Here is an 18514-nt window from a genome sequence, read left to right on the forward strand (position 1 = left end):
GTTCATACACCGGTGACAACCCATGAAGGGGCTTCTTAGGTACACACCTCTATTTATATAGTGAAAGATAACATTTTTCCTAAGGGGTTGCCTAATGGTGGTAAGTAACTATACCACCTGAATGGTTGAAGGAAGCGTTTTACTGAAGCAGGGAATAATGTCTCCTGGCATGTTGAATGAGCATGCCAAGCAATGCTACTTGCTTCACCTGTACCAAAGATGTAGGATGTACTCTCTCCTTGCTGCCGTCTTCTGCTAGGTGTTGCATGCTGGGAAGGGTGGGTGGTGGGTTTTGGCTTGAACCATTCAGGCATGGTGTGTTGGTGTCTGTGTGGGCAGGACTTCAGGTGAGAGTTCTTCTACGTGTATTGGGGATTACTGAGATGGGTCAGATTGCAGTGGCAATCAGTCAGAAATTTCTATTAGGATTGATATTCTGAAGAACATTTGTTATGCAGATAAAGGGCCCAATGCAGGAATGACTATACAGCATTTTAAAGGGGTATGAAGCACAGAGGCCATTTGGTAAGCCTCTAGGGAAAAGGTATTAGTGTACAGGCCAGCTTCATGGAACTAGAAGGACTTCTTACGCTTCTTTTGTCCTCTAGAATGTCCTACAGCCACTTTATGAGATTAAGGATGTTATGATATCATGGTTTTAAACTACGAAACAGGCTTCAAGATTCAATGGACTTTGATATCTATAATCTTAAACCGGTGCAGTGTGGTTTCAGTCTGAACTAGCTCACATCTGTTAATCGTTAAAGCACGTTGCACGTCTTGTCTGTCCTCTGGAGTGTTTGGAGAAGGGAAGGACTGAGAGTTGGGGGTTTTGTATTGTTTATGTGATTAGCTCAAATTGCTAGAGCCAGATATTTGCGAAGGGTCCCATTTCTCTTTTGTACAAAACTGCAATAAGTGTAAAAGTATATGCAACCTAAACTTAACTTCCCCAGTACCAATTTCTCCCTACTGTTACTCACATCTTCTTGTCAACTATCTGTAATGGGCCACTCTCTTACCACTTTAGAAGAGATTTCTCCTCCCTTGGTATCCTGCTGTTAATTGATTTATCTTGTTAAACTGACCTCACACTTGGTAAAGCAACCCCCATACTTTCATGATTTATACCTGCTCCTGTATTTTTCACTTCATGCATCTGATGAAGTGGGCTCTAGCCCAGGAAAGCTTATGCCCGAATAAATTTGTTAGTCTCTGAGGTGCCTCAAGGACTCCTCATTGTTTTTTCAAGTCCTTCTAACTGCTGCAGACTCCAGCACTTCACTTTGCTGAAGCCCCTACTAGAGCTCCAGCAACATAGCCAAGTTCTCCTTAGGAATACACTAGCAATCTCAGCTGGATGTCAGTCATGCTGACACAGGCTGATTAGGTGCCCAAGTCTTGCCAAGCCACATGTTCTCAGTTTCTTGTTTATGGTGTTGGCTAGTTCTGTGTTTAACTTGTTTTTACATTTGCATTAAAAGCCTGTGACAGCCCAGCAGCGGGCATTTGATTTTATCAGAGCAGTGGCTTTTTCAACTTCAAAATCTTCTAGGTTTTGTGACAAAGGTTGGACTTTATTTGCATACAAATCACTTTCTTCCTAGAAAAGGTGATTTTTGAAACTTTCAAAATGTAGTTTGTCTCTGAAACTTTTATGAATCAGTCCTTTTGTTTTCATTGACAGCGTGATAAGGTTATTCTATTGCAGAAGAGTCTGGAGTGACAATAAATTGTCTTTGGTTCCATATTGAGTATCATTTCTTATAGAACTTTCATTTTGTAATTCCTGGAATTTTCCTCTCTCATAATCCGTTTGCTTGTCCTGCACTTATGAATGGATGTAACAAACACACATCTAGCAGCTTGGTTCCAGCTTTTTTTATTTTTTTTTTTTCAAATTGGTCATTATCAGTTTTAAGTGAATTTTTTGTTTGGTTATTTTTTAACCAACAGTCCTTTTGTGTTCTTAGTATTCTTGTGGCATATCCTCAGCTTTTTGGTTCATAGAATATCAGGGTTGGAAGGGACCTCAGGAGGTCATCTAGTCCAACCCCCTGCTCAAAGCAGGACCAATCCCCAGACAGATCCCTACATGGCCCCCTCAAGGACTGAGCTCCCACCCCTGGGTTTAGCAGGCCAATGCTCAAACCACTGAACTGTTCTTAATCACTGTTTTATTTTCTGAAAAAGAAGCAACTTACTAGGACCTTTGTACTCTTCCATTGAAGTTCCTAGCTGAATGGTAAAAATGCCTAGGCCCAATCTGGGCAAAGCTGTAACATTGCTGAAGTGGGGTAAGAAACTTCCTAATGCAGCCGTGGCCTGAGAGATTTGCCATTGACTCCAATTAGGGGCAGATCAGGCTCCATATGGGGCGTGATGAACTGGATTTTGAAAGATATTCCTGGTTCCCGTTTTATCACCTTAGCAATCTGCAGTCTGTAATTGAACCAACATTCTTATTATCCACCTAAGATCTAATCTTCCCGTTTTCACCTTCGTCCGTGCAGGCATCCTTAGGCAGGCTGCTAGCTCAAAGTGATTTATAACTGAGAAGAACTTTCAAGTTGCTATAAACAAGTGAAAGGAAATGCTTTCTGTCCTTTTCCTTAGTTATTGCTGCTGTTAGTGTGTTTGCTCTGCTTAGGTATCTCTTGTGTCTCTTGCTCTGTATCAGTGGCACCAGGCCAGGCAGGACTACATCTCTCATTTCTGAGGTGGTTTGTTCATCACACAGAGCCCAGGAAAAAATAATTACAGGTCTCTTTCCCACCAGAAGCAAGTTTCAATAGTGCCCAAAGTTCTGTCTGCAATGCGGACAGGCAGGTTAAAAGGGTTCTCCTGTAGAGAGAATGCATTTAATTTCTGGAGCACTCACGGTTCTGGTCACTTGTATAAGGCTGGGTTTTATAGCAACATGCTTAGCCACTCCTTGGCATGGGGCCAGGTCAGCTGGATGACTCGGATCCAGTAATTGAATCTGGAGGAGGCTGAACAAATGACAGTGGCGACACATTCATTTGGAGGGACACCAGATGGCTCTGCTCCTGAAGCCGCCATGGGATTACACAGTTTGTCACCTCTGGAGAACAGGTCCATCTGTGGCTATTAGCCAGGATGGGGAGGGATGCAACATCATGCTCTGAGTGTCCCTAGCCTGTTTGCCAGAAGCTGGGAATGGGCAACGAGGGATGGTCACTTGATGATTACCAGTTCTGTTTATTCCCTCTGGGGAACCTGGCATTGGCCACTGTTGTAAGACAGGGTACTGGGCTATATGGACCATTGGTCTGACCCAGTATGACCATTCTTATGTAAAAATTAATTATAATAATAAAAATGTTTAGTACAGAAACTCCCCAACATAATGACCTCTCAAGATAGCAATAATGTGAGATAACAACCTTGGCAAATAATGCATTTTAAAAATCTTGACCTACTAGGAAACATATTTATATAAGTTTCCATTCCCAGTCACAAATCTAGCATTCTGGAGCAAAGTGACTAAAATATAGTCCAACAAACAAATGTTTATTTAACATGCCCCTCACTTTTCCCTCCACCGCACTCCACTCACCGGTGTTGTCCTTGGTCAGTGGAGACTCAGAGTTCAGAGGTGCTTTCACGTGAGTTCACCTGCCAGGTGAGGGTCAAGAAGGCACCTTGCTTGTTCCTCCAGCTGCTCACTGTTCGCTCTGGCCACGTCTGTTCGTTGTGCCACTGTTCACTCCACCACTCTGTTGCCAATGGCCCTGCGCAGTCACCTTCTGCTGCCACCTGCCCCTGTGACCTCTGCGAGTTGGTCTCTTGAGGTTCCACCAGCTCTCAGTGATTTCAGCTGAGCTCTCAGTGTGGGAACCTCGCTGCTAGTGCAGTCTGGGCTGTCTCTTCCATAAAAACACTGTCCCCACAACAGGACTAAGCACTTAGACCTGATTGTCAGTGATTTCAGCTGCAGTGGTCTCTTAACAGAACAAAAGACTCTCTATGGAGCCTAATCATAGACTCATAGACTCATAGGTCAGAAGGGACCAATATGATCATCTAGTCTGACCTCCTGCACAAGGCAGGCCACAGAACCCCACCCATCCAATTTTATAACAACCCCTATCCCAGGACCGAGTTATTGAAATCCTCAAAATTGGTTTGAAGACCTCAAGCTGCAGAGAATCCACCAGCAAGCAACCCGTGCCCCACGCTGCAGGGGAAGGCGAAAAACCTCCAGGGCCCCTGCCAATCCGCCCTGGAGGAAAATTCCTTCCCGACCCCAAATATGGTGATCAGCTAAACCCTGAGCATGTGGGCAAGACTCACCAGCCAGCACCCAAGAAGGAATTCTCTGCAGTAACTCAGTTCCCATCCCATCCAACATCTCCCCGCAGACCATTGAGCAGACTTATCTGGTGATAATCCAAGATCAGTTGCCCAAATTAAACTATCCTATCATAATATCCCTCCATATACTTATCAAGCTTAGTCTTAAAGCCAGATAAGTCTTTTGCCCCCACTACTTCCCTCGGAAGGCTGTTCCAGAACTTCACTCCCCTAATGGTTAGAAACCTTCGTCTAATTTCAAGTCTAAACTTCCTAATATCCAGTTTGTACCCATTCGTCCTCGTGCCTACATTAGTACTAAACTTAAATAATTCCTCTCCCTCCCTAACGTTAACCCTCCTGATATATTTATATAGAGCAAGCATATCCCCCCGCAGCCTTCTTTTGACCAGGCTAAACAAGCCAAGCTCTTTGAGTCTCCTTTCATAAGGCAGGTTTTCCATTCCTCGGATCATCCTAGTAGCTCGTCTCTGGACCTGTTCCAGTTTGAATTCATCCTTCTTGAACCTGGGACACCAGAACTGCACACAATATTCCAGATGGGGTCTCACCAGCGCCTTATATAACGGTACTAACACCTCCTTATCCTTGCTGGAAATACCTCGCCTGATGCATCCTAAAATCGCATTTGCTTTTTTAACAGCCGTATCACATTGGCGGCTCATAGTCATCCTGCTATCAACCAATACCCCAAGGTCCTTCTCCTCCTCTGTCGCTTCCAACTGATGCGTTCCCAATGTATATCTAAAATTCTTATTATTAATCCCTAAGTGCATGACCTTGCACTTTTCACTATTGTATTTCATCCTATTACTATTACTCCAGTTTACAAGGTGGTCCAGATCTTCCTGAATAGTATCCCTATCCTTCTCCGTGTTAGCAATATCCCCCAGCTTTGTGTCATCCGCAAACTTTATTAGCACATTCCCGCTCTTTGTGCCAAGGTCAGTAATAAAAAGGTTAAATAAGATCGGTCCCAAAACCGATCCTTGAGGGACTCCACTAGTAACCTCCTTCCAGCCTGACAGTTCACCCTTCAATACGACCTGCTGGAGTCTCTCCTTTAACCAGTTCCTTATCCACCTTACAACTTTCATATTCATCCCCATCTTTTCCAATTTAACTAACAGTTCCCCATGTGGAACCGTGTCAAACGCCTTACTGAAATCGAGGTAAATTAGATCTACCGCATTTCCTTTAAGTAATCCGTCACCTTCTCAAAGAAGGAGATCAGATTGGTTTGGCATGATCTACCTTTAGTAAATCCATGTTGCAATTCGTCCCAATTACCATTGACCTCTATGTCCTTAACTACTTTCTCCCTTAACATTTTTTCCAAGACCTTACATACTACAGACATCAAGCTAACAGGCCTATAATCAGCTCTGTCTTTAAACAGTGGAGAGGGACAGATCCCCACCCTCTCTCTTGATGCCTTCAAATCATCACAGGTTAAGTACAGTTCTACTGCCCTTTACTCATACAACAAGAACAACATTTCATCCCCCCATTCCCCCCACATTCAAGTGGTTTGTAATCCAACCCCAGCCAAAATCTATCACTTGGACAACACAGCTCTGTTTGCTGGATACCTAGGTAGATTAGGTGTGAATGTAAATATGATCTGGCCCTGAAGCCTTTCCCCGCAGCCCCAACTCATCACTAGCTGTTAGGGAGAGGTCATTTAGACTTTGCTTACAAATCATCATTTGAAATTATTAGGTTGGCCCAAACCACCGAAATGAATGCACTGACATCATAAAAAACAACAGCTGCATAAGGAAGCAAGGAAGCTAGTCTATGTTTATACTTTTCAAATCTATTATACTTTTTCAGTTACACATATTTTATCATACACGGTATAAGCTTTTAAAGTGTGTATTAATGTTTCAGTTTAAATTCAGATTTCCAAACAGTCACTAAATTGGTATGTAACTAGCTCACAAAACTGGGGGGGGAGGTTGGGGAAATTCAGGGGGGGTGTACACCCTCCCTGGGGTGGTGTAGGGAAATCACTGGGGTTGCCCCTAAAGAGGAGGGGCAGCTTCAACTCCTGTCTGCCCCCAACTGGTAGGACTAGCCTCTGCACAGGGCAGTGGGGCAGGACCAAAGTCCTGTCCCCTTCGTTCATTAGAAGTTAGTAGTGACACAAGGCTTCCTGGATGAAATTACTCCCTGTGCAGAGAGCCAACAGTCCACCTCTTAACTCCCCCTTATGTTTTGAAATAATACTCTAGGGGCCTCAAATTAGGTTTAAAAGGGCACAGCGATGCTGTTGCTGTGCACAGGTTGGGGCTGACTTTCTTGGAAGCGAGGGCTCTCCTTGTGGTTGGCCTCTGCATGATGGTACACAAAGGAAAGAAGGAAGAAGAAGCCTCCTTCCCTCCCCTTCTATTTGCACTGCCATGCGGGGGCTGGGCACAATCTGGCTCTTAATATGCAAATCCCCATTTAAATGACAGACTGTGATAATAGAAAAGAGCCATCATAATACATCACGTCAGGAAAGCAGGGCTTAAGGGATCCCCTGGCACATGATGACAAGATAAAACCCCATCAAACCAGTAATCTGTGCATTAGAAACTCCCATATTATGTAAAGAGTCCTGCACAGCGTCTTCTCTTAGTAACCCACAAGAAACGGCAGATAGGCCTATGTAATGACATGACAAAGAGCACTGGTTCCTCCTCAGCCCTGGTAGTCTAACTTGATTTACAGATTAGATCTCTGTTGATTTCAATGGAAGGGCCATTATCAGTACAGTGACTCTGTCTGAGAAATTCTTGATACTGTCTTTGTTCCAAAGCCACAAAAAGGAAATAATAAAACAGAAAATCATGGTAAAATAATAATTTCAGATGACACACATACAAATAAAGTTACTCAGAGTTTAACTGCAGCTTGTCTTTGTTTCATCCTCTTATGCCAGAGTATTGCAGGAGTCTTAGAGTTTAGGGTTTTTTGTACTAGGCATGCTGAAATGCCTTGGCACAATAAGGAGAGCTGAGAATTAACAATAATAATAGGGTAGTGCCTAACGAGCTCAAATGGTGATCAGAACCCCATTGTCCATACACTGAATGGCTTATGAGCTATATAAAAGAAAAAGTGAGATCTGAATTCTGATTTCCCCCTTCTCGACGGTTTTCAAAGACTTGGACAAATAGTCAATATTATTTTAGCATCTGTGTTTGGGTTTTATTTTATATTAATACAGGGAATGTGATTAAATGCAGTCTGCAAGGCATTAGAAACATGTTCCTCACTAATCATGCAATTCTCTGATTCTTAAATGGGACTTATGTTTAGTTATGTCTTGGTTACCACTGGCAAATACATGAAAATGCATCTCTGGGAGACCTACACCATATCACATGTGGAGTTACTTCCTGAACATTGTCTTAAGTATCAAGATTTTATGGTAAATTGGGTATGAAATATATTGTCAAAATAAGATATTCACAGTAGAATAGCTTTAAATAATTTAGCTTATTGGTATGGTAGCATGTTTCTGAACTCCACCATGTGGATTCTTCAGCACTTCTCATCTCCCTCCCACCCCCCGTTCTGCAGTGAAGTGAAAGCTGATTCACTAGATTGTCTAAGTAGTTATCTTAATCTCCAGGTACATAGGCTGCAGAATTTGCTCCTTTCCTCATGATCCTCAAGTATCTTTATCAGTCCCAAATTACATTTCACTTACTTCCATTTCTGCCCCCTACAGCTATAGACTGGGTAGGGCTACTTTCCGTCTCTCCTGCTTCTTGGGGCTCATTCTCTAGCCTTTCAGCACCATGGACAACTACTTTCGATCTCCTCTGCCATTTTAATGCTAAAATAAAAGGTGTTAATCTTTTTTTCTAAAGATTCTCTTAAGAAGGAGAGAAGAAACAGCGTCTGGAAAAATGACAGTGGACTCTTTTGCTTCTTTTCTTGTGGATCATTTGTTTCAGCTACGTGTCCCTGTTTTCAAGCTGTGTTCATTAGAACAGTATATTAGCCCATACAGTAAACACTGGGCCAATGTCTGTGTCACTGGAATTTGCAATTGCAAGAGTTCGTGGGGTCAGTGGAATGACATCAGTAGATATCTTGCCTATAGTGGGTTCACCATGTGCTCCTTTTAGCTAACAATCTTTCATAGCAGTTGGATCATTCCCCAAGGTTTTAGCAGGAGGATTTTCAGACATATATGGTGCTCAGCTGCCATTGCAAAATTAAGGGGAGTTGGGTGCCTTACTCCATTAAACACTTCTGAAAATCCTTCCCTAGTTTAATACCTGTGAACAAATGCACTCACTCCAGTACAACCTCATTTATCCCGCCTCTGTTTTCTGAAACTTCCTGTTATCTAAACAGGATCATGTCCCTCATTATCTATCAATTACTTTCAAAATTGCCATCATCATCTGAAACTGTGATTATCCAAACTTACTGTGATACTCTGATAATTGAGCTTGTATGATATTCCTCAGGCTGTTGCTCCACTGGTCTGACGCCTAAGGAAAATACAGATGGTTAGATGCTTGCTGTCCTCAGAGTTACTAACTGTTCAGTATTGCAGAGTTAACAAACTGCACATAGAAAGGATAGCTACCTATTACGGTGCTTCACAAACCACCCATCAGAGCTCTGAATGTCCTCCTCTTGGAGCTCCCACTCATTCCCGTCATTAGCGGGAGCTGGGTGAACCAGCCTCAATCACAGATCCAGCAGAGTCTCCTCTAAAACCTGAACTCCTGAGAAGACAAAGCAGGAGGGAGGAACTAAATTGTCTAATGAGGAAGACCCCTTAAAAAAACTAAAACAAAGCAATGAAACCCTATGTTTTCAAAGCCACCTGCTTCTGCAGAGTTCAGTCAAGTTACCCAGGCTGATCTATACAGACTGATTTACCCAGAGGTTCTTCCATCATAGGGTCAGAGATGTGGAGAAAGATCAAATGCCACACAGAAGGTAGACAACGCTGGTTGTCTATATACTGGCTTATGGAACTGTCTTTCCCATAAATGACATGATTTGTTACTATCAAGCTAAAACTGGCATCCAATTAAGTTTAAAGCCTGAAATCTGGTATCCAGTAAATCTGAAGAAAATATATTTTTCACAGCCCTAATATTTCATAATTAATTGTTACACTTTCTGAAATGTAGGAGACAATACAGAAATAGAGTGGATTAACCCAGTTCTCTGTACAGCAATTCCCTCGAAATGTAATGAAAACTGTATTCTGAAATCTTTGCTCACAAGTGATTGGAATTTCCAGCTGGAGGGGCTGAATGGTGAGCCCAAGCCCCAGGTTTGAAATGAGTCCCTCAAGGTCATGTGCAGATATTACCAGGACATGGCTAATAAACTGAATTCAGTGCATTTCCTGTGGTGCAGGTCATTTGGATGAGACATTAAGACAGAGCTGCTGGCTGCTCTGCATGGACATGTTAGATCCCATGGTACTCTTCTTACTCCTGTGTTCTATTCAAGATATCCCCTCCCACACTTGTATCCTACATACTTGTTGGTTTCTGCTTTCTACCCCAGAGATGGCTGCGTTTCAGTCATAGCAGATGTATGTAGTTTGTATGTATGCAGAGCTATGCATAGAGAGTACATGTGTGTATAGAGAGATATAGCTTTGGGTCCCTCAAGGATACAAGGTACTATATAGCTGTCAAAATCATATTTTTAGCACTGCTACACTACAGGTATTAGCTACACTACAGGTATTCATACAAGCTTGCAGTAAATTACTACCCCCTGGAGCAAGAGAAGACTTGTGGGACAGAAATGTGTCTCTGAGGCACTGTGCACCCTAGGTTGGTGTATCTTTATGTCCTTGCCACTGCTTAGGGCTGCACCTGAAGTTACTGTCTAGTCTAATGAGCCATTCCTGAAATGAAGTACTGCTCACCGTGAGCAAGGGTGGGCAAGTCAGGCTCTTATTGACATGGTCCGCATAGCCTGAAGCCATTTACCTAGTGTATTAGAGGAAGGAAGGCATGATTGGAAATGAGGAAAAGATGACGGTAGAGCATCTAGCTTTTCCAGCGTTATATTTCCATTTCCAGTCACTGGAATCACTATGTTGTAACAGATTATTTTGATCACACCTACTATGATTCAGATTCTACAACTTCTATATTTAAATAAAAAACATGGAGTTTTCAGCAAAAAACAAAACAAAACAAAAACAAAAAAAATTCTTGTCCATGTTTTGAAGGTGTTGCAGTGGCATTAAAAATTATTTTAAGCAGTTTCAATGGGGTTAGAAGATTGGTTATAGTAAATAATAGATTGAACAACAGCTGTCAAAAGCAGCCATTTAGGTTTAAAGCTTTGTTCTTATTATCGCAGTGCACACAGATCTGTCAGATTTATATTGATTTCCTTTTGTTCCACTGCAACTGCTAATTCTCAGTTTTACTGCTTAAGTCTGGCCCTATGTATTCATGTAAACATGTACAAAGCTGCCTTATCAAGATGGACTATGTTCAGATAATTTGATTTATCTTTAATGATTTTTTTATGAACACCAAGAAGTGGCAGAGTAGATTAGGAACAGAAATATACATTGTGTGTGGCTGAATAATCTGAAGCAACTTTTCAGTTTCTATTACGAGTCATTTCTGTTGGCATGCCAAGATATAATTTTTACAGTTCTCAGATATATTTTCCCACAAATTAATAAGCTTTAAAAATTGTTTTCTAAATAACCTAACTCCAGTTTTTCTTACATGTATTGAAAATCCAGGCATACAAGCCATCCCACTACCCCCAAAGAATATTCCTCTAGCACTATATATCCCTGCCTAGATCTTCACTCTTTTTTCCAGCAGCCTCTGCAAATCTGCATCTGTCTTTATTGAATGAAATCCACCCCAGTGCAGAGGGCCAGCAAGAGTGGGGACCTATGCATGGGTGGAGAAAGCATAAATGACCAGCAGTTGTTTTCTGACAGTATGGTTTGTTAGCGCTGCATTCTCCCACTTTCTTTGAGATCTGGGATTCCTTTTTATTAGGATAAAGGTTTTAGGAGAAGTCATGTTTACAAGCCAGGAGAAACGGTATGCCCCCAGCCACAATGCTCCAGCTGAATTCCAAGAATAAGATGTTGGGTACTTCTAATTCTTGAAAGCTCACTAGATTCCATGTGCTCTAAACCACACGATCCAAGATCATGCAGGATAGCACTTGAAGAAAAGACTAGTTTCTTGTCCATGCTACGTGTTCATTCTCATCAGACGTCACATACGTGGTCTGAAAGATTATTTTATTTTCATACTGACTTATAAAATAAACGGATTCACTACATCATCATGAAACTCGCAGTTCTGCCTCCAGCCAGCCATGCTAATAGACCTCATTCACTCCCCAGGTAGGGTCAAACTGACTAGTACGAAGTTGAAAGTCTCACACCCACTGGGGCTCATCCCTGCATATCTCTTGTGTATTTCCTCCCATTAGAAAGATATTGTAGCCATACCTGCAGCTAGTATCATAACAGGCTGTGCAATCTGCATGTGCGGAATGAAGTATTAATCCTGCTATTCATACAACAGTAAGGAGCTATAAAACGTAAGATGAGCCAGGCCTTAATCTCAAAGACAGGAGATCTCTTGCTGAGAGTCATTTTGTAAATGGGTGATATACATTCAGCCGTAAGAGATCATCAGAGACAGGAGTGCAAATTAACAGACACTCTCATGTAAGATGTTAACAAAGGCTCATGAAATACATGAAGAAATATCAGAATATTCAGTCTGTGTAGGTACCTGATTTTTCTTCTCCATCAAAATGAAGCTTTTGGAAGCAAACTATTAAGGCAATATTAAAAGAGATGGTATCAATCAAACACAGGTGATTTAAAAGAGCTACACTACAGGTATTGTAAAAAGGCAAGTAATGTTTCAGTTTCATTTGTAAAAGACCAAAAAGCTGTGGGGTCTCTTCTTCTTTTAAACATCAAGTAATTTGTAGAACTAAATGGTTAGTGCATTGCCCCCTCATTAGAGGTACATGTTCCTTACTGTCTGGATGTCACTACCTAGAAAATATTTCATTTTTGTCTTTATAAAGCTTTGGTTGAAGCTCAGATTAAAAAAACAAAACAAACACCAAAATGCAGAATGTGCTCTATACCACAAATAAATAGCTTTAAACAGAAAAAAGCCCATTCCAAGTCTAAAATTTTTCAGAAGTGGGATTTTCACCCCTTTGATTTTATCAGAGAATATTCTAACATTTTCTCATTAAAATTATATCTCAGCACATATTTTTACAGCAGCACATACAGAAATGCCTGCACTTTTGCATGTTTAATGGACAGTTTAGATGTCAAGCTAGTCATTTGTGTAGGAATTGTCACTGAGTACATCAGGAAACCGAGGGTCTGATCCAAAGCCCATGCCCCATTGACTTCACTAGAGTTTGCAGTAAGCCCCAGATGTGCAATTCTAATAATTTGGGTTTCAAATTCCAATGTCAAATGAAGAGAATTAAAAGTGTGACTGGCTCTGATTTCCAACCCAAAATTTCATGCACATTTGTAGAGTGAAAACTTCCACCTGTAATTGTCAACATGTAAATGTCTGATTTATCTATCAACAGTTACAGATCAGTGGTAGCTGAGATTAGATTTCCCCCTTACAGAACAAAACAGGAAATAACCATTGTGACAAAGTTCCTCCTCTACCTTGGTGGGTCCTGCGCTTATTGGCAGATTTGCTCGCTTCACAGATTCACTCTGTGGGTCGGGAAACAGCCCAGAGAGCTTTCCTTCTGGTAGAAGCCACAGTCCAGGTTAATTCTTCCTGTGTTTGATGAGGAGATGGGAGGTTTAATCAGGAGATGAGCTGGGTTCCAGCCCAGGGCCCTGTGCAGAGCCATAACAAGGAATTTTTGTGCCCGAGGCGAGGGCCGGCTCCAGGCTCTTCAGTGGCAATTTGGCAGCGGGACCTGCCGCCACTGCTTCATTCATTATTTGGTGGCAATACTGTCTGGGAGGGACTCAGGGACCCGCCGCCGAAGAATGAATGAAGCGGCGGCAGCAATTCAGCAGCAGGTCCCTGAGTCCCTCTGACATTATTGCTGCCGAATAATGAATGAAGCGGCGGCGGCAGATCCTTCCCTCCAAGAGGGACTCAGGGACCCTCTGCTGAATTGCTGCTGAAGAAGCGGTGACAATAGAGCTGCCGCCGAAGCGCCGCTGATCGTGGTGGAGCTGCACCCCTCTGCTTTGCGCACCTGAGGCAAGGGCTTCACTCGCCTTGCCCTTGTTACGGCACTGGCCCTGTGGACTGCAGCTGTCTAGAGTGCCTCCTGGTACAGCTGCACGACAGCTACAACTCCCTGGGCTACTTCCCCATGGCCTCCTCCCAACACCTTCTTTGTCCTCACCACCAGACCTTCCTCCTGGTGTCTGATAACGCTTGTACTTCTCAGTCCTCCAGCAGTATGCCTACTCACTCTCAGCTTCTTGCATGCCTCTTGCGCCCAGTTCCTCTCCTCTGGCTCCCTCTGGCCTGACTGGAGTGAGCCCTTTTATAACATCAGAGGGGTCTTAATTAGAGTCAGGTGCTTAACAGTCTCACCTGACTCTTAGCACGTTAATTTGGAGTCAGGTGTTCTCATTAGCCTGGAGCAGCCCCTGCTCTGGTCAGCCAGGGAACAGAAAACTGCTTATCCAGTGGCCAGGATATCTCCCTTCTACTACTCTGCTGTTCCCAACTGGCTTGGGGATAGCACACCATGTAGTATATTTTGGCAAATGATCTGGTTTTAATAGTGATCACTGTACTCTGCATGCATGTTCCCAAATATCCATACACATGTTGGGGATTTACACTCACACATGGCAAAACAGAATCAAATTCATATGTATCACTTGTTATATTTGGCATTACAACAGTGCCTACATTCCCCAAGCAATATTAGTGTCCCGTTGTGCCAGGTCTGCTCAATACACATGCTGAGAGATAGCCCTTTCTACAAATAGCTTAAAAGCTAAATAAACAATCAGTGGGAGAAAGGAAGGATTGCTAACCCTATTCCACAGACTGGATATGAGGCACTGATGAGTGAAATGACTTGGCCAGGATCCGAAGGGAAGTTGTGGGATAGCTGTCCTTGTCTAAGAGTGAGAGTATAGTTGCAGAGACCAAAGGTTACCCTTGATGTTGGAAGATGGGGTTCTGTGCTGTCCTGGGCAGAACAGACAGGAGCTGGCTCACACAGCAGGCTGTTGTTGCTGTCTTACATAGGGTTTTAAAGAAAAATGATGTAACTGTTAAATGCCAATGTTCCACATCTTAAAAGAGAAAAGTAATGCAGGGAGTCTGTCTGGGAGAGCTGGGAACTGCACCTAGATCTCCTGAGTTCCAGTCCAGAGCCTTAACCACTCTATGCATGGCTGTGCTGGTTTGCAATCGATTGATCAATAAACAGCATTTCAAAAGCCTTTCTAAACAAAGTTACATGAGTATGGGACGTCTTCTGGCAAATGTTCACTTTGAAGGAAATGCTTCTCAGTGACATTAGTTTGTAAATACTGGGTCTGCGTCACCACTCCTCCCCAACTGTGGCATAGAACTGGAGACCAGTAGAGTAATAAAAGGAAAGGTGTTTGTAGTTTCTGGAAAGTTTAGCGATTCCCATTTTATTTACTAAATCAATACAAGCACATACAATATAGCCACACATGTTAGAGAGAAGAGGCCTTTGAGAGACCTCTACCGGATTTACATGGAGGACCATGCAGTTGTAAGTTACAATAAAGTCTAACAAACTGGCTTACTCCTTAGAACAAAGAAGTTAGCTTTTTAAATTGCATGTATTCTATTTTAATGGCATGGACTGACTCAGAAGAATTTGAAGGAAATATGTAGCTACGCACATCAAAGCTTAAAAATACAACATTACTTATTCAATAGCAATTTACAATGAATAAAGAAATCATGAAATTATTGATTCCGGTGCTTAGAAAATGGAAATATGAAAGTTCAAACATGTTCTACAGTAGAACAATCACTACAAAAATGTAAATGGTGTCTTGTTACATTTCTGAGAGGTGCAATGCACCTTTCTTCTTTTATGTGAAGTTGCATTATCTAGTAAATTTAAAAAATCCACATTCTTTTGCAGAGGGATGCATGAACAACTCTGCAGGATTTAACAATATGTCTGAAGAATGTGCTTAGACACTATGATAATTGAAGGATGATTTAACCTTATTTGATCCGAAAGGATCCCAAAGCTCTTTACAGTCCCTCACTATTTAGGAAATAGTCACTTCACCCATCATTGAATGACTCTGGGGTGAAGCACATCAGCTTTTTAACAGCAGATAGCAATTCTATGCAGTGGATTACAACAGGAAGTGAGGAATACTTTATCTAATTTTAAACTCCAGGGAAATTCAAGGGAAATAGGTTTGCCCAGATAAGAATTTGACCAAAAGATTGTTTTAAACTGTCCTACTCTTACGTAAAGTTGTGGGGTTTTTTTTAATGGCGACATTTCATAATGGATTCATTTTGGCATTTGCCTTTTTATATATACATACTTCAATCATAGAAGATTAGGGATGGAAGAGACCTCAGGAGGTCATCTAGTCCAACCCCCTGCTCAAAGCAGAACCAACACCAAATAAATCATCCCAGCCAGGGCTTTGTCCAGCTGGGCCTTAAAAACCTCTAAGGAAGGAGATTCCACCACCTCCCTAGGTAACCCATTCCAGTGCTTCATCACCCTCCTAGTGAAATAGTTTTTCCTAATATCCAACATAAACCTCCCCCACTGCAACTTGAGACCATTGCTTCTTGTTTTGTTATATGCCACTGCTGAGAAGACCTGAGCTTCATCCTCTTTGGAACCCCCCTTCAGGTAGTTAAAGGCTACTATCAAATCCCGCCTCACTCTTTTCTTCTGCAGACTAAATAATCCCAGTTCCCTCAGCCTCTCCTCATAAGTCATGTGCCTCAGAACCCTAATCATTTTTGTTGCCCTCCACTGGACTCTCTCCAATTTGTCCACATTCTTTCTATAGTGGGAGGCCCAAAACTGGATGCAATACTCCAGGTGTGGCCTCACCAGTACCGAACAGAGGGGAATAATCGCTTCCTTCGATCTGCTGGCAATGCTCCTATTAATGCAGCCCAAAATGTCGTTAGCCTTCTTGGCAACAAGAGCACACTGTTGACTCATATCCAGCTTCTCATCCACTGTAATCCCCAGGTGTTTTTCTGCTGAACTGCCGCTTAGCCAGTCAGTCCCCAGCCTGTAGCAGTGCATGGGATTCTTCCATCCTAAGTGCAGGACTTTGCACTTGTCCTGGTTGAACCTCATCAGATTTCTTTTGGCCCAATCCTCCAATTTGTCTAGGTCACTATGGACCCTATCCCTACCCTCCAGCATATCTATCTCTCCCCGCAGCTTAATGTCATCTGTGAATTTACTGAGGGTGTAATCCATCCCATCATCCAGATCATTAATGAAGATGTTGAACAAAACCGGCCCCAGGACAGACCCCTGGGGCACTCCGCTGGATACCTTGTCCTAATTATCATCTTGTCCTAATTACATTCTCATGTTCTTTTAGCTCTGATTTACCATTTCCATCATTATTCTTTGTAGTTGTCACAGAATTATTTTTGAAATGATGGAAAGTTTCAGTGGAGACACTCCAATCTGTAAGTGTGTCTTTGAATTATTTATCATTTACACAGCCAAAAATGAGGTTAAAATGTATTTTAGCTTGTTAAGAAGACTCAGGAACTTAAAAGGGTGAGTGGAAGGGGAAAAGTCCCTGAACAGAATGTCACAGTTTATATTATTATATTAATTTCTACTGTAGTAGCACCTCCATGTCTCAGCCGAGTTCAGGGCCTCATTGAATAAACACTTAATAGCGCTGGATAGAAGACCATTTTCCAGTACTGTGAAAATTTGTGAGTTTTCAGAATTTGTTCTGTCACTAAGCAGGCCAGAAAGTCAAAATTGCAAAAACATTTGCAAACTCACAAACTGAGAAAAATTTCCATCAATCAGTATTTGGTTTCAATCATTTCAAAATGTTTTAATCTTGACTTTGACTTTTTTACCCTATATTTACTAAAAATAAAAAGTTGTTTTGACTCAAAAAACCCAAAGCTTTTAATTTAAAAACCGTCCAAGCCCTACCCAGCTATTTCAAAACTTTTTTCCAAAAAAGCAAGTCAGGAGGTTCGCTGAAGCTGAACCTGTTTTGTGAACTGATTTGGTTCTGGCAAATCATCATTTATCAGTGAAAAAACAGTTCCACAAAAAAATCCCAATCAGCTCTAATATGAGACAGTCCCTGCTGCAAAGAGCTAATACAGTCTAAGTAGACAAGACCCGGTAAAATGTGGGAGGGGAAAGGGAAGAACAGAACGATGAAATGTCTTGCCTTGCCAAGAGCCAGTCAGTGGCAGAGCTAAGAATAGAATGCAGGTCACCTCTGTCACAGTCCAGTGTACCACCCATTACATCCGTCTTCACTTGTGCTTCACGTTATAAAAACACAAGCTGGCCTGAGCCAGTTTGGGCCTTTCTTTGCACAATGGAGCCATGTGGCAAGTAATACATGTACCTCCATTGTTGTAGAAACTGTGGTTAGTGCAGCAATTTCTGGGTGAGGCTGCCCCACTCCTGGAGAACAAGGGGCTTAAAAGAAGCTAGGCTGATTGGGAAAGCAGCCACAGCTGTGGCCAGCTCAGTTAGGGCCCTGGCCCTGATAAGAGGGCTGTGGGCCAGACGTTGGAGGAGTCTCTCTCTAGCTGTGGCGAGAGAAGGACCTGGCTGCCTGGGAGCTGAGCAGGGTACCTGAGGCAGAGCAGTGCTGGGGAAAGGCAAGAGGAGCTGGGAAACTCCCCAGGCTGAGGCCTTGTTAAAGGCCCAAAGTAGGTACTGAGGTTGCAGAGGTGCAGCCTGGGGTTAGGCAGAGGCAGCTGCTCCAACCCCCTTTGCCAGTGATGTACCAGTGGTTTACAGACTGTAGTCTGTCCCAGGGAGTGGGGGCTAGATGATGATTGCAGTAGCCACTGAGGCAAGGTGGGGATAGGGGGTTGAGGGTTCCCCTGGGAGGTGGGACTCAGAGCGGGGGTACTGCAAGGGCAGAACCCCAGGGAAAGGGGCACCGGGGTCCAGGCTGGACATGAGACCT

The 18514-nt window shown here is 42.7% G+C and overlaps 1 protein-coding gene across 10 annotated transcripts in view; it reads left to right on the forward strand.

Annotated features, from left to right (window-relative positions):
- Nucleotides 1-18514, forward strand: part of FHIT (fragile histidine triad diadenosine triphosphatase) — a 1100662-nt gene that overhangs the window by 849299 nt on the left and 232849 nt on the right. Inside the window, exon 2 of one of the 10 annotated variants that reach the window (XM_030569094.1) lies at nucleotides 9724-9837. The exons of the other annotated variants lie outside the window; for them this stretch is intronic. Coding sequence (XP_030424954.1) covers nucleotides 9768-9837 — 70 coding nt within the window. The 5' untranslated portion in view covers nucleotides 9724-9767. The remainder of the gene's footprint in view (nucleotides 1-9723; nucleotides 9838-18514) is intronic. 10 annotated transcript variants of the gene reach the window in all.

This window comes from Gopherus evgoodei, chromosome 7 (assembly GCF_007399415.2).
Source record: "Gopherus evgoodei ecotype Sinaloan lineage chromosome 7, rGopEvg1_v1.p, whole genome shotgun sequence".
In the NCBI taxonomy this organism is placed as follows: Eukaryota; Metazoa; Chordata; order Testudines; family Testudinidae; genus Gopherus; species Gopherus evgoodei.